The sequence below is a fragment of the Pipistrellus kuhlii genome, unplaced genomic scaffold (genome assembly GCF_014108245.1).
Source record: "Pipistrellus kuhlii isolate mPipKuh1 unplaced genomic scaffold, mPipKuh1.p scaffold_m20_p_12, whole genome shotgun sequence".
NCBI lineage: Eukaryota > Metazoa > Chordata > Mammalia > Chiroptera > Vespertilionidae > Pipistrellus > Pipistrellus kuhlii.
In genome coordinates, this window is record NW_023425427.1 from 7,363,077 (window position 1) to 7,386,381 (window position 23,305).

The 23,305-nt window shown below is 38.7% G+C and overlaps 1 protein-coding gene across 6 annotated transcripts in view; it reads left to right on the forward strand.

Moving 5' to 3' along the window:
- Positions 1-19,625, forward strand: part of LPAR1 (lysophosphatidic acid receptor 1) — a 114,526-nt gene extending 94,901 nt beyond the window's left edge. For all 6 annotated transcript variants that reach the window (XM_045579919.1, XM_045579918.1, XM_036433030.2 and 3 more), the window contains one exon: positions 17,128-19,625. In XM_045579919.1, the coding sequence (XP_045435875.1) occupies positions 17,128-17,429 (302 nt within the window). In that variant the 3' untranslated portion in view covers positions 17,430-19,625. The remainder of the gene's footprint in view (positions 1-17,127) is intronic.
- The last annotated feature ends 3,680 nt before the right edge of the window (positions 19,626-23,305 follow it).

Here is a 23,305-nt window from a genome sequence, read left to right on the forward strand (position 1 = left end):
TGCATGAAATGCGTGCAGGAGTGGGCCTTCTTTCCCCCAGCTGCCTGCACGGCTTCCCTCTGGCACCCAGTACTTGGGCTTCCCTTGCAGCCCTGGCTTCATCCAGGAGGTCATCCAGAAGGACGTCTGGTCTAAATTGCATATTATGCTTTTATTATAATAGGTAGCCAAGATCTGAAAACAGCCCAAGTGCCCTTCAGTAGGTGATTGGATAAAAAAGCTGTGGTACGTTTACACATCGGAATACTACTCGGCCATAAAAAAGAAGGAAGTCTTGCCATTTGCAATAACAAGGATGGACCTGGAGAGTATTATGCTAAGTGAAATAAGCCAGTCGGAGAAAGACAAATATCACATGATTTCACTCATATGCGGAATCCAATAAACAAGTAATGGAACAAACAAAATAGAAACAGAATAGATACATAGAACAGACAGACAGCTGTCAGAGAGATGGGGGATTGGGAGACTGTGAAAAAGGTGAAGGGATTAGGAAGAGGGGATGGGGGGGATGGTGGAAGAGGGAAAAAGGGGGGTAAATGGTGGCAGGAAGAGACTTTTACTTTGGGTGGAGAGCACACACTGCAGTATGCAAATGACGTTATTGAGTTGTAGCTTGAAACCTGAATGATTTTATTAATCAATGTCACCCCAATAAATTCAATAAAAATTCATAAAGCTTAAAAAAAAGTACTGGAAAAAATAATGGATATCTAAAAATATATACAAGGTTTATTAAAAGGAAACTACCTGTAGTATTTTTGAAAAACTAGAGCCCTAGAAAGTATCAGCAGGGTTTAAAATCTTAAGTGGTATTAGTAAAATCTCAAGTATGTATTAGTCTTAAAACTCTTCATTAATATCACATCTTTGGATGAAATCAAGAAAGTCCGTTTCTCTCTCCACTCTAAACTGGACACAGACATTTTACTAACAGCTTGGAACTAAAGGTAGGCAAATGAATCAGCACAGCTTATCTCTCTCTATACACTTGATCTGATTAAGATCTTTGATTAAGAAATGTATATAAAATTTGTGGGTGAATGTGGTGAGGAAAGCAAGAGTAATGTACAGGGTAGTCCAAAGGTTGCCTTCCCATTCCTTACAAAGCAAAAACCAACCCCCTCCAGGCTGGTTTTGATTCTGTGTTGTCCCTACTCCATATCTTAGGAAAATTAGTTTTTGTTTTATCTCTGTGTGTGTGTGTGTGTGTGTGTGTGTGTGTGCTTTTCCCTTTAGCCAAAACCAGGCTGCAATGTGCAATGGGAGTCTCTCAGCACCGGCCCCTTCCCAGCAGCCCAGCTGTTTCGGGAGGGTGGGGGCCAGTCCCACAGAGGTGGCTGGAATGTGTTCACTGCTGAGAACCCCACTGGGGGCTGACGGTTGCCCGACAAGTCCCCATCCCCCCTCCAGAGCTGTAACCTATGAAAAACAAGTGTGAGTCCTGGGTCCACTCCCTGCAGAACTTTCCAGGCTGCCTTCTCTGTTTTCTTCAAATATCTCCATTGGGTCGGGCCCTGTCAGTTTCATCCAGTTTCCCAGCGGGGAAGATTTCAGACCTTGGCTGGTGGGGCTCAGCTCTGCCTTTCTTCATTGTGGGCCTCACACTGCCAAGTGGCGAGGACCCAGCATCTGCTCCAGAGAAACTTGGAGCAAGCTACCCGGAAACTCCACCCACGATGCCTGCCCTTGCACCACAGCTCTGAGCACGCTCCGAGGAGAGCAGCATCACTCCCGTGTTCCTGGGCTCTCCAAAGCCGGAAGAATTCCATTCCTTTTCAGAACAACATATAGCAGGCTGAGGCAGCCCATTCCTCTTTAGAAATTTCTTCCCTTTGCATAGTAAAATCAAGGATCATTTCAGAGAGGAAGGGAAAGTGAGGAAGAGAGAGAAACATCAATGATGAGAGAGAATCATTCATTGGCTGCCTCCTGCATGACCCTAGTGGGGACCAAGCCTGCAACCTGTGCCCTGACCAGGAATCAAGCCATGACCTCCTGGTTTATAAGTTGACACTCAAACACTGGGCCACACTGGCCAGGCAAAATCAAGGATCATTTGAACTTGTAATTAATTTGTCTCTTACCTCAAATCCTTTTGCAAATGAGATAGGGTCTAAAACTAAACAAGTAAAAGGAAAGGCTCATTTTATTTTCTACTTAATGCAAAAAAAGGGATAGACCATGAAATCTAAGAGTTCACAAAGAAATGGTGGTGGCTATTTTCAGAAGTTTCTCAAGTGGAAGGACAGCCAGAGGGACAGCATAGCAGGGAGTGCAGCTCCCCTGTTTGACATCTCTCAGCTGAGAGAAACAAAATTATTCATGTTTCTTGGAGATTTATTGCTTGGATTTTCCCTGAAGAAAGAGGAAAGAGAAAAACAATGAAGGAAGCCTATTAGGTGGCTTATGCTTTATATCCTACCCAAGGCATCTCACTCAGTCTTCACCATAGTTTTCTGAACATAGATTTTATCCCCATTTCACAGGATATTGAGGCTCAGCAAAAATGAATAACTTGTCCAATGTCAAACAACTATTGAGGGAAAGACACAGCATGTAACCTCAAGTCTGTCTCTTTTCTCCTATAACATATGAATTCATTCCCTTAAAATCCTCCAAGTCACACAGCCTGGGAGATTGAAAGAAATGTTATCCCTAAGGCACCTCCTGCGTCATTCTTCCCACCAGCCAGCCTCTTGAGTGCCTATGCCAGTAATGCCTAAATATTGTCATCTGTTTCCTTAGTCACTATAGTGAATTTAGATACAAGGGGACCTTTTAAATTTAGATTTTGCTAAATTGCCCTCCAAAAAGATTGTCAAATGACTCTTCTATCAACAGTATATGGGTGTGTCCATGGATTTATTACTCATTCTGTCATTAATAGGGAGGTTTTGAATCTTCCCCAATCTGCTAGTTATTCTTTTTTAAGATATGAATATCATCTACTAGAGACCTGTTGCATGAAATTTGTGCATGGGGTGTGTGTGTGTGGGGGGGGGGGGTGTCCCTCAGTCCAGCCTGTATCCTCTCCAATCTGGGATCCCTCTCACAATCCAGGACTGCTGGCTCCCAACTGCTCGCCTGCCTGCCTTCCTGATTGCCCCTAATCTCTTCTGCCTGCCAGCCTGATCACCCCCTAACCACTCCCATGCCAGCCTGATTGATGTCTAACTGCTCTCCTGCCAGCCTGTTTGCCCCCAACTTCCCTCCTCTGTCTGTCTGATCACCCCTAACTGCCCTGACCTAAAGGGTTGATTGCTTCCAACTGCCCTCCCTTGCAGACCTGGTCCCTCTCAACTGCACTCCATTGCAGGCCTGGTTCCTCCCAACTGCCCTCCCCTGTTGGCCATTTTGTGGTGGCCTTCTTGTGTCCACATGGGGGCAGGATCTTTAACCACATGAAGGCAGCCATCTTGTGTGTTGGAGTGATGGTCAATCTGCATATTACTCTTTTATTATTTAGGATAATAATAAAAGTGTATATGCTAATTAGACTGGATGTCCTTCCAGGCAAAGCTGGTGCTAGGAGGGAAGCCCGGGTGCTGGAGAGAAGCTGGTGCCAGCACCCAGAGATAGCAAGGCCTACTCTTGCATGAATTTCATTTATCAGGCCTCTAGTATTTAATACTGGTTAACTTTAGTTTCGAAGCCAAAAGCGCTTGCTAATATTTCATTTGGTGACCAAAAGACGAAACCATCCTGCCAACACTTGTTTGTTGATTTTTTGACAATAGCCATTCTGACAGGTGTGAGGCGGTGTCTCTATGTGGTTTTAATTTGCATTTCTCTGAGGATGAGTGATGTTGAGCATCTTTTCATATGTCTGTTGGCCATCTGTGTGTCCTCTTTGAAGAAGTGTCTATTCAGGTCTTTTGCCCATTTTTTAATTGGATTGTTTGTTTGGTGTTGAGTTGTCTTCTGTTTGCTCTTGAATTTACTCATCAGGCTTCTATTCTCCACTGAACTGCCATCAATGACCTCCTTGTTTCTAGGTCCTTTATTTTGGTTGCTTACCCGGTTTCCTTGACTCCTCTCTCCCTGCAATGTCCAATATATTAGCAAATTATTTCAGCTTTACCATCATCATATATCTGTTATCACCACCTTCTCAGGTTGAAAGCCACTATTATCTCTTGCCTGGATTGAGTTATGAGCCCCTAACATCTCTCTGCACATGCTCTCACTTAGTCTTCAGATACAGTTCCCTTCTAAAAGATAATTTTATTTATTTGTTCTGTTAGTTTTGTCTCACACCCTCCTAGATCTTGAGCTCAATGAGCAGACTCCAAGATCCTGAGCTCAATGAGCAGAGAGGTTTTTCTTTTTTTCTTTTTTCTGTTTGATTCACTGTGTCTCCAGTACCTACTGTGTTTCCCTGAAAATAAGACATCCTCGGAAAATAAGACCTTCTTACAGGTTTCCTTCTGAGTGAAATATAAGGCATCCCCCCTGAATATAAGGCCCCCATAGGCTAAACATGAGAGATTTGGTTCACTGATTCTGAAAGAAATGGAGTCATAAGAAATTCACCAGGAAATTCAGGAATTGGATTGTTATGATGATCTTCCAGAAGATGATGACATGATTGTCATTGAATAAATGAGTAAATTATTGATACTGTAGGATTCACAGTTTGTTGACAACTACCGTATACAGGTAATAAATTTCCTTTATTTTCATTTAACAATAAATGTGTACCGTATTCTTCTTCATGGAAAAATAAGACATCCCCTGAAAATAAGACCTAGCACATCTTTGGGAGCAAAAATTAATATAAGACACTGTCTTATTTTCGGGGAAACAGGGTAGCATAGCACCTGACATATACCACACACTCATGGACTTAGATGAATTTAAGAAGAAAGTAAAAAGATCAGTATACTATAACCTGAAGGCTAAATAATTTAGCTCCTGACAGTTATCAAGAATCAGTTGTTTTTGCTACTAAAGCTGTTTATGCCAGGTTATTAGAAAAATGATGCAACTAGCAAAACATTACATTATCTAATAAAAATGAGTACAATGAGAAAATATTTCTGGCAAAACTAAGGTGGATACTTGCTAAATATCCAATGAAGGCAAGTTGTAAAAATAAATTGCTTTAAATTTTTGGATGAGAACAACTCTAAATTTGGGGAAATACATTTTAAAAATCTGCAACATTTTGTACTCCAATTGCTTTGTAAGAATCTTAAGTTCTGACTCCACTGTTTAGGAGCCAATTTGGAAGTAGTATGTGATGCTTTATTGGTATTGCTTTCCTTGAAAGATCTTGCAGAACTCCAGTTAGCAGACCCATATTCAAATTTTAAGCCTAGGCTCTATAGTAAAAGATTGACAGAGGAATATGAATTGCTATTTAAGTTCAAATAAAATGCTCAAGTATAATTTTTATAATTTCACATTCTAAATATTTTTTAAATTATTAGCTTCATTTGGGGCCTGTATAGGGCATCTGTGATTGTGAGTGCACTTTTTTTTTTTCTTGCTGTGTTAAGGCATAATTGAAAACATTTATACACAGGTATATTTGTGTATATTATGTTTGTCTTACTTGGCAGTATATCTTGGAGATCACATATTAATAACTTTAAAAATTGAATAGGTCTTCACTTTATGAATGCAACAGTTTATTTTACTTCTCTATGGTTATCTAGATTATTTTCAGTTTTTAAAAAGAAATCGTGTCACAAAGAATTATTTGCACATGTGTAATTGTATTGTGTGTGAATATAACTATCCTAGAGGCCTGGTGCACGAAATTTGTACACAGGTAGGGTCCCTAGGTCTGGCTGGTGATCAGGGCCAATTGGGGCCTCTGGATGCTGGCCTGGGCCTTCCTTCCCCAGCTGCTGACTGCCTTTCCTTCATTCTGCACCACCCCCTGGTGGCCAGTGCATGTCATAGTGAACTCCTAGTCTCCCAGTCAAACTCCCGAGCGGACACTTTGCATATTAGCCTTTTATATATATATTGATAGATGATAAATCCCCAGAAGTGATATTGTTGCAGCTTATTCTGATGGCTCTAGAACTGATGGACTTTTCTTCAGGATTTAGGTGTTAGAATTTGCTTTGTGATATTTAGTCTTGTTAGTTTTGAGTAACCAATATTTTACTCTGAACTTATAGTTAAAATAATTGAAATTCATGTAGAAAAACATGTTTATGATTTTGAATCTGGAATTGTGTAGCCAAAATACTCACTTCTCAATTAATTAATTGCTTTTATAATTAAAATAATACTTTTTAATAAAGGTTTTTGATAATGGGAAATATCTTATACACACAACTATCATATTATAGCAGAAGAGACTGTACCCCCTTCCTTATTCTGTTTCATAAATATCATTCCAAAACATTTGAAGGCGTAGCCAATCTCAAAAAAGAATGATCATATTTATAATTTCTGCTATTTTTCTTTTCATGTCTTTGGCTGTTAAAAAGTATACAGACACACAGATTTGTATACATATATTTTTTAAATAAACAATTTTAGGTTGCAGGACTATCTTATAAATTTTTCAGAATTAGCTTTGGATTAAATAAAATTTCCCTCCATTTTGTTAATAAGAAAATGAGTTAGATATGAAATTTCCATTATGTTTCTTTGTCCTTGAAGTTTGTCTCCTGAATAATACATATCTTGTTGCTACGGGCCAGCAGTTCATGAACTGCAAAGAATAAAACCCACAGGATTCTGTCAGCAGCTATATTCTGTGAGCATTTTCAGCTGGATTGTATTATTTGTTTAGACTTATATCATTTGCAGACAAACTTAATTTATAGCCGAAAGTTAAATTAGTTGCAAAACTGCTTATAAAACCCTGTTTATGTTGAACCTTCGCTGGGGAAAAATTCTGGGGGGGAATTTCATTTATCCTTTTAAAGGGATAAATATTATTCAAATCACCTTGGAAACAGCTGGACCACAGTCATGCAATAAGTTTAGTATCACTTTGAGTTAGATGATGTTGGTCTAAAGTCGACAACATTGATTTTCTGTGAGATTTAAGAGTTATTTTTAAAATAAGGGGGAAATGTGCTTTTTAAAAAGTTGGCAATCTATCACTAGATTTAGGAGTGATTTAAACAGATTTAACTATTCTGAGAATGGTGAATTATTTTCTGTGTAAGTGGCATTATCCTTTTTATGTTACACACATAGTACATATGCTGTTTATACATTTATATAGTGTGTGCATGTGTGTGTATATATATATATATTTGTATGTATATATATTTATATATTTTTAAGATATATTTTAAGATATATTTTAAGATCTATTTTATTGCTATATTATATATATATATTTTAAATATATATTTTATTGATTTTTCACAGAGAGGAAGGGAAAGGGATAGGAAGTTAGAAACATTAATGAGAGAGAAACATTGATCTGCTGCCTCCTGCACACCCCCTACTGGGGACACCCCCGAAACCAAGGTACATGCCCTTGACCAGAATTGAACCTGGGACCCTTGAGTCCGCAGGCCGACGCTGTATCCACTGAGCACCCGGTTAGGGCATAAATTATATTTTTTAAGTTTAAAACATATCTCCTTTGAAAATGGCAGGAATCTATAAGAAAATGCTTTGATAGGCTTTTGGAGTAGCACTGATTTTTTTTAGTTCACCCTAAGACAGAACTGGGTAGAAATCAGGAAACATGTTTAGGGATGAAGGGCAGAGGCAATGACCCATCTTAACATAGCTTAACATGTTTTGGTTTTGTTGAAAGTAAATTTCAAGAATTTCCTGTTTTGTATGCTCATAGAGACCTTAGGGGTCATACACTACCACAGAAGAACATTGACTGTGTGTGTGTGTGTGTGTGTGTGTGTGTGTGTTTGTGTTTGTGTGTGTGTGTGTCTGTCTGTCTGTCTAAGGACATACTATAACTCAGTGTATCTTTAGTTTGCTTGCTGTCTCTTGATAGAATTTGGAGCTAACGAGAGGGTCATGCTACTTCTATATTATTTGAATATAGAGGGTCATTATCACAACTTCATTTTTTCTAGGCACAGCTAACTTTCAGAGGGCACACCACTCTGATATATAATTTTGCCTGCACATTAGAAGGCATCTGTGGATGTTTTAGGTACAGGAAAAAGCCGCTTTTCGTGGCAGTTGACTATCCTATCTTCTTAGGGAATCTTCTATTCAGGAAAGTCTCCTGTAAAACGGGGCAGATTCTTTGAAACATGATGCCCATGCCTGCATTTGTGTGTCATGTAGCATCCTACATGGGAACAGGTAGTATAGAAAACACAAAACAACTTCAAATAAATTATAATTAACATCTTCACACATTCAAGAGGATAGAGTATTGAAAGAGGATAGAGTATTGATCAAATTAGGACACATTGCTATATAAAAACATCAGAACAAAAACATATTCCTGAAAATAAAAATCTGATTGCCTAATCCTCACTTACCCATCATCACTAATATACATCTTTCAATGTTAATTTTATATGCAGTCAGAAAAAAGGCACACATTTAGAATGAAAAGAAGCAACATTTTAAAAGTACAAAATCTTTTACTGAAGTGTCTCTAGACTGCAGTACTATGTGTCACTTTTAAAATTGCCTATTTATATTTGTCTGCATTTTCCAAAACTTTCTATTGGGAAAAAAAGGCATATCAATGAACAGGATTAGCTTTATACTGTTATTTAGACTTCAGTCACTGAAAGGAAAGCAGCTGACAGACCAATCTAGGAAGAAAATTAGATTAATGATAATTATCCTTATCATCCTCTCATAAGTTATATGCTATATGTTAATAAGTAAACTGTATTACAAATGATCAGAACATAAATATATAAAAATGACTCAATTTGAGTCTCTGAAAAAAAAAAGTAAGTATGACACTTGCAAAAGTCTTATGACTATTCACTCTTAATATTATGTGTGGAGGATGATTTTACTAATAAATTATTAAGATTGTCCTTTATAGTTTAAAAAGTGGTCAGTTATTATATGTTGGTGGGTAGCATATATTCTCTCTCTCCACTCTCTGACAACTAGAGCCTGGATATGAGACTTAACCATGCTCAGTCTGATCGCCATGCGTGGAGCTTGGAATTTTGAGGGATTAACATAAAGGTTTTTTGGATCAGTTATTGATTGTTCCAGGCAGAAACTGCAGAATCCAGGGTCTGATAGGGTAGCATCATCTTACTGAACTATTCCTATAGCAGGAACTTGACTAATGCCACAGCTGTCTTCATTCCTGACCCCAATCTGGTTCTCCAGAACTCAATAGATTCCAAAGACAATCTGACACCCGTCAGTATTCGTAACAATAGGCTAGTTTATGCTACAGTAACAAATGCATATTTATCAAGACTTTTGCCTAGGGAGTCCACCTCATGCTTCTTTGGATGCCTCGGAGGACTCATTCAAAGGCTTTGCAATGTTTGTTTTCTAAACAGAATTTAATTACTTTTCTACTGATAATTTTTTTTTCTCCTGTTAGGCAGTTAGCTGTGACTTGCCAGCTCAATTAGCAGAAGATACATTGAGTGTCCACTGTATGCAAGACACTGTTCTAGATGCTGGAGACACAGACATGAGAGAGATAGCTTCCCTGCCTTTAGGAAGCTGGTGTTCTCACTGAAGGAAGAGAGAACATAAACATGTAAACCAATAAATAAGACAACTTGGGGTATAGATAAGGGATGTGAAGATGATCAAATGGGATAATGTAGTGGAGGAGAGGGTGCTACTTCAGTTACAGTATCAGGGACAGATTTTGCAGTAAGCAAAGTAGATATGAAGATCTACAGAAAGAGTATTCCTGTGTCCATGGGTTATGCATATGAGCATCCAAGGTCTAAAGGTCTGGGGTGGGTGGGTGGGGGGGTCAATGGGGAGAAAGGAGGACATATGTAATACTTTCAACAATAAGAAATTATTTTAAAAAAGAAAAAATGTTAAGAGCACTAATAAAAACTGTTATTGGATATGCCTCAGGCAACTAGGTTTAAGTGAATTTCACTGTGTGAGTAATAACTTCTTTCAGAGCTGGGATTTGGTGATTCAGGCTAAAATGATGTGATCTTAGGTCATCTAAGTTAAAATGAAATAAATGATTCTACCTTTCTGAAAAAGAAAAAAAAGAAAGAAATGAAAGGGTATTCCTAGGTGAAGGAACCATAAATGCAAATGTCCTGAGACAGACATGAACTTACTTGGTGTATGTGGTTAGAACTAGTGAATGGGGGTAAGTGGGAAGAGATAAGATTGAAGAGTCTGGCAGGGGCCAGCCGTGTAGGGCATTATGGACCATGGTAAGGATTTCAAATAGGAAGCCTTTGTAGGATTTTAAACAGGAGAATGATGTAATGTGAACTGACTTAAAGATCATTCAGGTTTGATTCACTGTGTGATGTTCTGTGCAAGCTGGACTTTAGGGAAGAAGTGTGGAGGAAGAGGAATTGGTTAGGAGCCTGTTGCAATAGGCAGATAAAAGGTATTGCTCACGTGGCTGGAGCTGTAGCCATGCAGAAGTGGTTTCTACCGGTTGTTTTTAAGCACAGATGTTCTTCGGTAAGAGGCAGTACAAGCCATGGCAGCACGTGCTTTTCAGAGTACTGTTGCAGGATGAGACTCAGAGTCTGCAATAGGATACGGAGCAGATATGTGTATGGTACTCATTGCTGAATGTGAAGGAGAGTACAAACTGCCAGAAGGCATTCTCCTATGTATAGAAAGGCCAGCATTGTGATCAGGACAGCATTAGGGTGCTGAAACATTCACCCAGGAATATTCAAAGATATAGTGAGTGTTCTACTCTGCTTTGGAGATCTATGTTAATGCCCTTCTCGAAACGATAAATGTTGCTATCAGGAGTGAGTAATGGAAACGCTAGTGTATCTCACACAGTGAATCAAGTCATGAAACTTTAAATGTATGAAACATTTACTAAAACCATGAAAAAGGGGAAGGTTGGGCACTAAATTAAATGAGGTAAAATTGGTATTAGGAGATAAATGACTTGTGGAGTTGCATTACTTTTATATTCTCAATGTTCTAGAATACAGATTTTATAATCAATCTTGGTTACTCTTTTAGAAAAAAATTTTAATCTAAAAGTATAATTCACATATATTTCCATTATGGTGATCATTTATAGGAATAAGCTTTTTAAAAAATACGTATGCGATCTATTATTTAACATAGAGGCCCAGTGCACAAAATTTGTGCAGGGGGAAGGGGTGGTGTCCCTCAGCCCAGCCTGCACCCTCTCAAATCCAGGACTGCTGGCTCCCAACTGCTAACCTGCCTGCCTGCCAGCCTGATCACCCCCTAACCACTTCCCTACCAGCCTGATCAATGCCTAACTTCTCCCTACCTTGCCCGATTGCTCCTAACTGCCCTCTCCTGCCTATCTGGTCACCCCTAATTTCCTCCCTTGTTAGCCTGGTTGCCCTTAACTGCCCTCCCCTCCCAACTTGGTTGCCCACAACTGCCTTCCCCTGCTGGCCGGGTCACCCATAACTTCCCTCCCTTGCCCGCTTGGTTGCCCCTAACTGCCCTCCGCTGCCATCCTGGTCACCCTTAACTGCCCTCCCTTGCAAGCCTGGTTGCCCCTAACTGCCCTCCCCTGCTGGCCTGGTCACCCCCAACTGCTGTCCCTTGCAGGCCTGGTCACCCCTAATTGCCCTCCCTTGCTGGCCTGATCGCCCCCAACTACTTTCCCTTTTGGCCATCTTGTGGCGGCTATCTTTGACCACATGGGGGTGGCCATCTTGTGTGTTGGAGTGATGGTAAATTTGCATATTACTCTTTCATTAGATAGGAGAGCCTCTTTCAAGTTATATAATTTAGAAGGATTTCCTAGCTCGCCAAGTCTTACATGTGTAACTTAATAGCAGAAATCACAATATAACTAGAAAAATGAACTAAAGTTAGATTGGAATCTGGGATACCAAGCTGCTGCCCTGAAGAAATGCACAATTTAGTGACAAAATAAACATTTGTTTAGGTATTTGAACACTTATTTCCCCGTTTGTCTCTACCCCAAGACACTGAGATAGTGCAGCCTGTTTCTGGGATCCTCATTCGAGGAGTAAGGTCAAGGAGAGATTAACTTGGACACAGCAGCACTGGTGCAGAATTGATTTATCTTGTTTTAGATCTGTGGGCTGTCTGATTAAAAAAAAAAAACATACACAAACCAACCAAAAAAAAACACAAAAAAACAAAACCCCACACAATTTGCCAGCTATACTGGAAATGCATTCTGCTTTTTTCATCAACAATCTTGGGCTCTCTAGAGGTTTTTTCTGTCAAAAACACTTTGTTGTCTTTAAGGCTTTAAGGTTTTTATGTCTTTAAGGCTTCTTCACCTTTGGTTTCTGTGTTCCTTATGTAAGTGAAGAACAACTCGTTAGGAAAAAGGCACTCTAGAAAAGACTTCAATGTGAGACCAGATGGTAAGCATTATTTAGCTGATGAGGGTGTGCAGATGTGAGAGAAGGTGTGGTGATATGATCTGGTTCTGCAGCCGTGACCTGTTGGTCCCAGACAGCCTCCTTCCTCCCTGCTTTTTGCATCTACATTCCAGCGCCTCTCCGTCCACCTTTGTGGCATTGGGGCTCTCAAAGAGCAATTGCACAGATGGGTAAGAAAAGAATGAAGCTTGCTCTAGGAAAGGCAACTTCTGATATTTATTCCAACCCACAGATATATTTTTGAATATCCTTCTCCCCATGTTACTATTGGCAAATCACGCAGAATGCAACTACTCTTGTTCGGCACACTAAGAAACAGTTTCCTGGGATTCCAGTTGCCATCAGCCTATCACGATGTCTTTAAGGCTTCTCCACTTGAAGTCTTGCAGGTACCTCAAACTAAAGATAGATAAAGATGAGGTCATCATCTCTGTTCACCTCACCTCACCTCACCTCACCTCACCTCACCTCACCTCACCTCACCTCACCTCACCAAACACCAACCCTGTCTGCTGTGTTTCTTCCTTCAGGGAAAGGTAGCACCATTCTTCCCTCACCCAAATGGATAATCTAGGAGTCATCCTGGACTCTCAAATATTTCTTATCCATTTCATGCAGTCCGTCTCCAAAATACTTTTCTAATCCTTCCGTTTCTCTTTCCTCATTGTCATTGCCCCGGTTTAAGCTCCTCTGGAATTTGTAATCATCTGATGGTTTTGCCTTTATTTTTATCCAGATCATTTTGTTCATCCAGTGTTGTATATTAAATGAGACTCTAACCAATGAGGCCAATGAAATTTAAACCTCATAGGAGGATGGGTAGATGAAGATCATTATTTCTTATAATCTCAACAGACTATTATAGTGTGTAGGTAGGGGTGAAAAATCAATGATGGACTAGAGATATTTCAGATGTTTTAGCCAGTACATATGCAAGGTCTCCATGACTTTGGAGATCTTGTCTGTTGCCACTTATGCTTTTGACTATACAATAAGTAACCATAAACTACATGTGCTTCCTCGTACTTTCATGCTGTTACATACCATTTCTTGGTTTTATGCTGTTCCTTGGTCTATGGGGGACCCTTCATCAGAAATGTTCTGGAAATACAGCACTATTTCTTTGGAGTACTGAATTATTTTATTTTCCATCTTGGTAGGTATTAAATTGTCTCATGAGAACCTCCGAAATGACTCAGGGCTTCTGTGCTTCTCTGTGTTTCCTCTCTTTTTCTTCTTGTTATCCTCCTCACATCCAATTGCAAGTCATAGCAATCTCTTATAATTAGGATGGTGTTACATCAGAGATTTTTTAAATGCCAGGTCTTTATGGTCCAGAACATGCTTCCATGTTCTTCCCTGGTGTAACTCTGTTCTAGTACTGTGCTCTAACAGCCTTTACACATGATACCACCCACCATGTGGGTCATGTAGTCAGATAGATGTGCAGGGTATAGAGAGCTTTTATGTGTTTTATCTCAAATTGATCCTCATCATACCCTGTGGAGTAGACAGGGGCCTAGTACTTTTCCTCTTTACAGATGTGGAGTTGGAGATTCTTTTAATTTCTATCAACCTGACTTATAGGTATATTCTTGAGTCTCTATAATATATCTTGATAGGGTCCACAATGTACTATGACCAGATTGAATTATGATTAGCTACTTATTACTAAAAAGACTTAGGTGTAGCTTTTGTTTGTAGAATTTGTTGGTAAATTTGAACAGACTTAATTCTATTTATTTATTTATTTATTTATTTATTTATTTAATATGGAACAAAATTAATTCTTAATTTCCACTCATGATTATTTAGAAGCTTAATCACCTTGTAAGTTTTCAGGCCCCATTTTCCACTTATGTAGTCCATCATCATCTTCTGGTCAGTCTGGTCCATGGCATCTCTCTGAAACAGAAGGGAAAACTTGTATGATTGGTTTTAAATGTTGATTTTTGAGTCCTGGACTGTGAGTCCCTTAAATTACTCAATCAAGTCTTGAAGATCCAAATGTAGCGCTGGGACTGTGTGGTTGGGCCTAATCATAGTACTGAAAACATTTATTTTCAGCGAGAAGAAGGGAAGAGAATTTTGAGTTCCCCAATGAAGCGTCCACATATATTAGTTTCTGTATCAGGCCACGGTGTTTCCCACTTCCTATCTCCAACCTAGCAAGGCTTCTTGCATTTTCTGTGTGTGTGTGTGTGTGTGTGTGTGTGTTAGGGGGTGGTGGTGGTGGTGGTGTCTAAAAGTTAGGCCCATCAGACTAGTTTATGGGACCATAGCTTTATTTAAAAAAAATCTTGCTCTTCTTGAATTTAGGAATTAGAAGAAATTATAAACAACAAATGACTGTATTTGACTTCTCTCAGTTTTGAACAAAGTCACACAGTTTGAGCAAGTCCATGAGAAGAAGGAGTCCCCTTCTACTGCCTGGAAGGAGCAAAAGATCATTTTATTTAAAATAAATCTATTAAGATCCTTGTTGCTGGTATCTAATCGAGCTCTGAATTTGAGTTCAATCAGAGCTTTGATGAAGGAAAGGGGAAAGAAAACTTGAAAGAATGCTGTTCCATTCATGAAGAGTTTGCATGTTTTCAGTTTCCAAGTAAATGGAATAATGGCACTATGCATTTCCATCCAGGCATTTTCCACCCCGAGAATAATGCCCTTCCTGGTTTCTCAATGAATAATGCATTATTTCTGAAACTCCAGAGGCATTCCTTTCATTTTCCTTTATGTTTAGCTTTCTAAGTGATTTTCAAGCAAGGAAATCCAAGGACTTGGAATAAGTGCTTTATTAACATTTTTACTTGAAGTTCAAATAGCTTCTTGGCTATTATCTCCTGATGTTTGAAATATTTTTTTTCCCCTCTCTCTAAGGAAAGCCTAAGGTATTGTATTTATTAGAAAGTGAAATACCTTGGACAGTCTTCAAAGTGAATGGCAGTTTAAAACCAGTACACATTTGTGTTTTAAAACAAAGAGCTTTGTGGGGGTACTTTTCTCCTTTATTTTCATTTCTCTGTTGAAAAGATTCAAAAAGGAAAGCTTGCACCCAAAAAAACTGGGCTGGTTGGAGACGAAATCTTGTTTGTTTACATTTTGTGAAGTTCATTCCTTGAGGCTAGTCTCCAAATCCGCCACCCTCGTGCAAGTCTGTGTCCACCTAGGCCAGTGCTATTTAAGTCTAAAGATTCAAAAGCTCGTCTGGGGTCATCTCTATTTGCTATCTACACATTGTATGGCCTGACGCATATGGGCGAGATGGAATGGGACAGGACAGTATCCACTGGTTCTATTGACTCATGTTCTCCGAGCCGAGGATCCCAGATCATCCTGGAGTAACACAGTGGTAGATTTTACCACTTTCATTTTCCCTGGGAGCCAAATGGGTGATTTCAGGGACTAAATAAGCTGGAATTAAGAATATAACCTTTCCATTCTTCCTTTTATTGCAAAAATTTAATGATTCAGAGTAGTTGAGGAAGAAAGAGACCATCATTGATCTAAATTTGTAAGATGTGTAAAGCCTAACATTTGGTTTTAAATATTTAATTTTATTAATTTCAAGAAGTGGGAGTGCAACCATATTTTCTGGAGTGTGGACTCTGGACCCAGCCTCTAAAAGCAGAAGCTCTGCTGTATATTTTCTATCTGCCATTTCCTAATACCATGGCCTTGAGCAAGTTACTTAATGTTTTGGGTCTCAGTTTTTTCATCTGCATGATGGGAGAATATCTGCTATCTCATATGGCTATTGTGCAAATTGAATAAGTTGATTTTTATAAAACATATGGAAAAGCACCATTTAAGTGGCTATTGAATAAAAATAAAATCAAACAGCCATAGCCTGTTTGGCTCAGTGGATACAGTATTAGCCTGCGGACCAAAGGGTCTTGGGTTTGATTCCTGTCAAGGGCACATACCTCAACTGGAGGCTTCTCCCTGGCCCAGACTCTAGTCGGGGCTTATGTAGGAGGCAATCAGTCAATGTGTTTCCCTCACGTTGATATTTCTGCCTTTCCCTCTCTCTTCCACTCTCCCTAAAAATCAATAGTGAGCACCCATTTACTCTTTTCAACAAACGACAAGCCTGATGAGGAAAATATAACCATTTATTTTTTTTCAGATGAGAACACTGAGGTATGAAAAGTAATTTGCCTAAATTTACCCAGTTTATAAAACAACAAAACAAGGATTTGAGCCCAATCAACCCGAATTCAGAAACTGTGCCTCAACTAAATATTAAAGGACATTTGTCATAGTGCTTAACTTTTGCCTAAAAACAATCTTATGCTATTAAAGTCCATACCTCTATAAGCATCAAAGTGTGTATCCTGAATCAAGTTTTTCATGTCTCAGTTGCTTAGCAACTCTATGTTTCGCTCATAGTAATTGTCATCAATGTCTCATAAATATTCAATCTTAGTAAGGTCTGAATTAATGAGGTTTTATTAAATTGATTATCTTATCATTAATTTTTTTTCCTGGTTATTTCACAATATGAACATTTTATTTCAAGTGGTGACCTGGTGGTTTTGAATCTCAGTATTGTTTATATTGAATGGGAATTATTTCACCTTATGGTTGCTAGTTTCATAATTATATTTGTCCTCTCTTATTTAAATCCTCCCACCCCTCTCTCTGTCCTTTATAGGTGCCTTTATTATCTGCTGGACACCTGGACTGGTCTTGTTACTTCTCGATGTGTGCTGTCCACAGTGTGATGTTCTGGCCTATGAGAAATTCTTCCTTCTGCTTGCTGAGTTCAACTCTGCCATGAACCCCATCATCTACTCCTACCGCGACAAGGAGATGAGCGCCACCTTCAGACAGATCCTCTGCTGCCAGCGCAGTGAGAACACCAGTGGCCCCACGGAAGGCTCCGACCGCTCAGCTTCCTCCCTCAACCACACCATCTTGGCGGGAGTTCACAGCAATGACCACTCCGTGGTTTAGAAAGGAAATGAAGAGGAGAAGCCAGCATCGTCCATTGAGGGATGAAAAGCCTCCCCTACCCAAATGCCTGGGCAAGGTGTGGGATGTGAGAGAGAGAGAGAGAGAAAGAGAGGAAAAACAAACTCATGTACTTAAACATTAACCAACGGCAGTATTTGTTCCTAGACCCAACAAGACTTGACATATGTTGAAAATTAGCTTATGTGACAACCCTCATCTGGATCCCCATTCCCTTTGAGAGTAGACAGTGGAGCTCTTATAATGGAATTCGTAAATAGACTCTGGAGTGTTCCTTTAGACAGAGATGACACTAACTAGACTTTAAAAGATTTTGTGTGGTTTGGTGCAAGTCAGAATAAACGCTGACTAATGGAATCCACAACTTCATTTACATGCAGGCTTCCCTTTTTTATTTTTAAAGGATTACATTTCATTTAATAAACATGTTTATGCCTATCAGTATGCTTGTGATGGATAAGACTAGAGACTTTTTAAACTACCGTAATTTCATTTTTTTCCACATGTAGGAAAATTATAAATTAGACTTTTTTTTTAGAAAGCATACATGAAATATATGTATGTAGTATGTCTTACTTAAAAAGATAAAAGGATATTAATTTTAAATCTTCTAGGAAATAGGAGAACCTAGATGTCAAAGCCAGTATTTGTTTAGGTTATGAAACAAACAATGCTCTAATCACATTACCTTTTTATTAAAGTGTTGTAACACATATTAAAAAAAATGGGTTGTACGTTTGTTACCGAAATGATATGTACTCTAAAAATGTCTTAGAAGATGAAGCTCAGTAATATTGTTCCCACATATTTATAATACCCAAGTACATTCTAATTATTAGTACATCAGAATGATTTTTAAATAGCCTGTGTTTTTCTGTATTATGAAATAATACATAGTCATTATAGGAAACTTGAAAAATGCAGAAATGTATAAAACAAAAAATAATTACTGGTAATAAATATCACAATCCAGAAGTAACCACCGCTAACAGCTATTCCCCCTGTGTATGCCTATATGTATATTATATACCTTTTTATATAATTGGGATCATACTGTAAACAATTTTATAATCAGGTTTTTTTTCCACTACAGAATTGCCACATTTTCCTATGGCATTAAAAATTTTACAAAGACATAATTTTTACGGCTATATAATATTCCATTTAATGGATGCAACTCAGTTTATTTAATCATTTCCATATTGTTGACTACTTAGGTTCTTTTTAATTTTCATTATTATAAATGATGTTGCAAAAAAAAATTGTGTACATAAGACTTTTTTCCATATAATTGATTATTTACTTAGGATATGTTCCTATGAAGGATTTTTTTTTTAAATGTGAATTGTCTTTTTATGTTCATACCTTTTATAAAAAGGGATTTCCTGCTTTGCACCTCATGGGTGACAATTGTGAGGAAAGCCAGTTAAATTACCTTTTTACAAAGGAAGTTCAGTGGTTAGAGTAGAGTGACTTTTTTATATAGTAAGATGGACTAAGAAACAGTGAACTGTCACCAATAACCAGGATACCCTAATTCACATGTCTAGCAATTCCAAATTTTATATGAGGGACCAATTATTCAGCTCTTAGTAGCCACAACTATAATGTAGCATTCAAGAAAACACAAAGAAGTCAAACGTGCCAAGTGAATGAAGGATCTTCCTATTAAACATCTTGGGACCCTTCTTTAGCAAATTGGTTGAGTGTCAGCATGTGACTGGATATTGTGTATTCCCCAAGAATCACCCCCGATGGACTGCTGCCATGTTAGGGAATATCTGTCTAATCGCACCAGTTTGTGGTAAGTAACCAATAAAGTCACAGTCATGAAGCAGGTACGGGGAAGTCGGGAGTACGTTTAAGAGAAAGATGTCCAAAAGAAGACAGTTGTCTAGGAAGGAGGAAGTCAGTGCATGGTCACCAGTTAAGCAGAGGGCTGACGTGGCAAGTGCCCACAGTGAAAAGCATACGGGGAGCCAGTTAGCAGAAAGGTCTTTGCACATACTTTATACAGTACACAGAGCGTTTTTGTTTGTTTGTTTGTTTTGTTTTTTATTGGAAGGGAAATAAATGAACTTGGACTTTCACTCATGCGCATGTATTCTGAAGGAGCTATGGACTATTTGAAATTGAGAACATACTAATTGGACCTTAATAAATCATTCTCAATCAGTGTTTGCGGATGTGTGGTTCTGGTCAGTTGCTCTTATTTCTCTTGTTCAAGTCTGCGGTTTGGATGGCACCGGTGCCTTTCTGCTTGTGACCTCCCTTATTTCCCGGCCACAGGGTCCCTGAATTCTGAGGTGAAGCCACCACCATATGCTTCCCCAGCTCAGAACTGCCTTTTTCAACCTGAGGACTAAGTTGCATTAAAGGAGGGATAACATCTTAGGGCGACGTAACTGTACTCTGATTTTATCAGACCTTTATGATGACTTATGGAAAACTCTCACTAGAAGTTTATAAAGTCTTTATGCTTCTAGATTTAGTAACTAACAAGATAAAAATGATGGGTATCTTCCAGTTACTTGTTAATGGTATTCTTTTCCAACATATTGCTAAGAGGTTGGAAAAAGAGAAAATGATTATTCCAATGAATGTCTCAGGGAGCACTTGGAAGCGAATTCTGCACCTTTCAGTTCAGGTGGATGTAAGATTTTCAGAAATCAAGCCCCTTAGACCTCCTCTTCCCAAATTCGCCACCGCTCACATACAGTAATCCCTTCTTATCTACAGTGTCGCTCTCCGTGGTTTCCGTTCCCCGCGATCCACCGTGGTCTGAAAATATTAAATGGGACAATCCAGAAATAACTCAGAAGTTTTACAGCTGCAGGCTGCGCGGAGCAGTGTGATGAAATCTCGTGAGGCCCGCTTCCTCTCGCGAGGGACGCGAATCCTCCCTCTGCTGGGCGTGGGGTACGCGCTGCTCGCTGAGTGGCCATCTTGGTTGTCACAGGAACGGTTTTGTGGGAACGGTGTTCGCGTCCCCGTTGTTTTCCTTTTTAATGGCCCCCCCCTGCACAGGAGTAGCGATGCTGTGGATCTGCCGAAGAGAAGCCGTAAGAAAAAGCGTCCGACCTGATAAGGTAAGCAAAAAGCGGTACGCTGAGGCTATGAAGATGACGGCAAGAACGATAAACGATATTTTTAGAGAGAGATCACATTCACGGAACTTTTATTACAGTATGTTGTTATAACTGTTCTGTTTTTTTATTTTTATTTATTAGTTGTAAATCTCTTACCGTGCCTAATTTATAAAGTAAAACTTTATCCTAGGCCGGTAGGTAAAGGAAAACATGGTTACACATAGGGTTCCGTGCTTTCTGTGGTTTCATTCCCAAGGATGAGAGAGGATTACTGTATTACTTTTTTTTTGTATACTAGGACCATAATTTCTAGATGCATTTAACATTACATGCATCGGTTTCCTTCTCTCTCCTATTAATTAATTAATTAGTTAGTTAATTATTTGTTTGTTTATTTTTGTTTAAAATATTACTTATGTCTCCCTTTTCCCCAATTGACCTCTCCCAGGCCACTTCCACCCCCCAGGACAAGCCCCCACCGCCCCAGTGTTCGTGTCCATTGGTTATGCCAATTTGCATATACATTTAAAAAATTTAAAAATATATCTTGATTGATTTCAGAGAGGAAGGGAGAGGATAGAAACATCAATGATGAGAGAAAGTCATTAATCAGTTGCCTTCTGCCTGATTGGGGATGGAGCCCACAACCTGGGCAAATGACCTGACTGGGAATTGAACAGTGAACTAGTTCCTAGATTGTTGCTCAAACACTGACTGAGCCACCCAACCAGGCTATCCACGTAAAATTTTAACTTTGGTAGAGACTACCAAAATACATTCCAAAAATACGATACCAGCTTATAGTATCATAATGCATGACAGTGGTTGGCAAACTCATTAGTCATCAGAGCCAAATATTAACAGTACAATGATTGACATTTCTTTTGAGAGCTGAAAACCGAGACTTCTGTGCATGGGCCACGAAGTTTCAGTCGCACTGTCTGTGTGCGCCCACACGTGGTATTTTGTGGAAGAGCCACATTCAAGGGGCCAAAGAGCTGCATGTGGCTCTCGAGCCGCAGTTTGCTAACCACTGATGTATGACAACATTTTTATCTATATCTTCATCATAACTGGATGCTAACACTCTTTGAGGTTCCTTTAGTTAAAAGACAGTTTGGATGCCAAATCCCAAAATACTTGGGAGATAAAGCACTTCTAAGTAACATATGGGTAAAAGAAATCTCAGGAGAACTTAAAAAATACTGTTAACTACAATAAATAAAGATGAATATATAACTTACCAAGATTTTTGGGATGCAGTGAAAGTAGTGATTAGAGGAAAATTTATAGCAGAAGATTTGTATTGATATATTAAAAAGATCTAAAATCAACTAAACTTTTACCTTATGAAACTAGAAAAAGAAAATAAATTAAAACCAAAGTAAGCAAAAATCAATAAAATTGACAAACAATATCAATAGAGAAGATCAATGAAAACTAAAGCTGGTTATTTGAAAAGATCTATAAAATTGATGAGCCTCTAACCAGATTAAGAAAAAAAGTACACAAGTTACTAATATCAAAAGTGGAAAAAAGGGATATCATTGTAGATCTCACAGACATTGAAGGATAATAGAGGCATACTACAGACAACCCTATGCTCACAAATTTAAAAAAAATATATATTTTATTGATTTTACACAGGGAGGAATTGAGAGGGACAGAGGGTTAGAAACGTCGATGAGAGAGAAACATCGACCAGCTGCCTCCTGCACCCCCCCCATTGGGCATGTGCCCGCAACCAAGGCACATACATGCCCTTGACCGGAATCAAACCCGGGACCCTTCAGTCCGCAGGCCGATGCTCTATCCACTGAGCCAAACGGGTCCCGGCTATGCTCACAAATTTGATAACTTAAGTGCAATGGACCAGTTACTTGAAAGACAATTTGCCAAAACTCACACAATAAGAAACAGACAATTTGAATTGGTGTATAACTATTAAAAAAATTTAAAATCCTCAACAGAGGATTTTCCCCATTGATTTTTAGAGAGTGGAAGAGAGGGAAAGACAGAAATATCGATGTGAGAAACATATTGATCAGTTGCCTCCTACACAAAGCCCAGGACCCTTCAGTCCGCCTTTGACCAGAATCAAACTCAGGACCCTTCAGTCTGCAGGCTGATGCTCTATCCACTGAGCCAAATGGCTAGAGCTATGAAAGAAATTGAATCAGTGATCAGTAACTACAGAGCCTCTGGCCCAGATGTTTTCATTAGTGAATTCTACTTATGGAAGAAATTATGTAATTTCTCTACAATCTTTCAGAAAATAGAAACTGATACTCATTCTATGAGAACAGCATACCAAAACCATACAAAGACATTACAAAAAAAGAAAAAGAAAACTAAAGGCCAATATTTTTTATGAACATAGAAAAATCTTCAGTAAAATATTAGCAAATTGAATCTAACCATGTATAGAAAGAATTGCATACACGACCAAGTACAATTTATTTCAGGTATGGAAAGTTTTTTAAACATTATAAAAACCCAAAACCACAATTAATGTAATCCATCATATCAACAGGTCCCCCCCAAAAGAAAAATCACACATATCAATAGATGCAGAAAAGCATTTAAGAAAATCCAGAGCCCATTCATGATAAATAATTCTCAGTAAACTAGAAATAGAGAGGTTTTCCTCTACTTAATAAAGAATAACTACAAAAATGCTTCATCTAACATCATACTTACTGTTGAAAAACTTGAAGTTATCTCACTAAGATCAGGTACGAGGCAGAGATGTGTCCTTTCACCACTCTT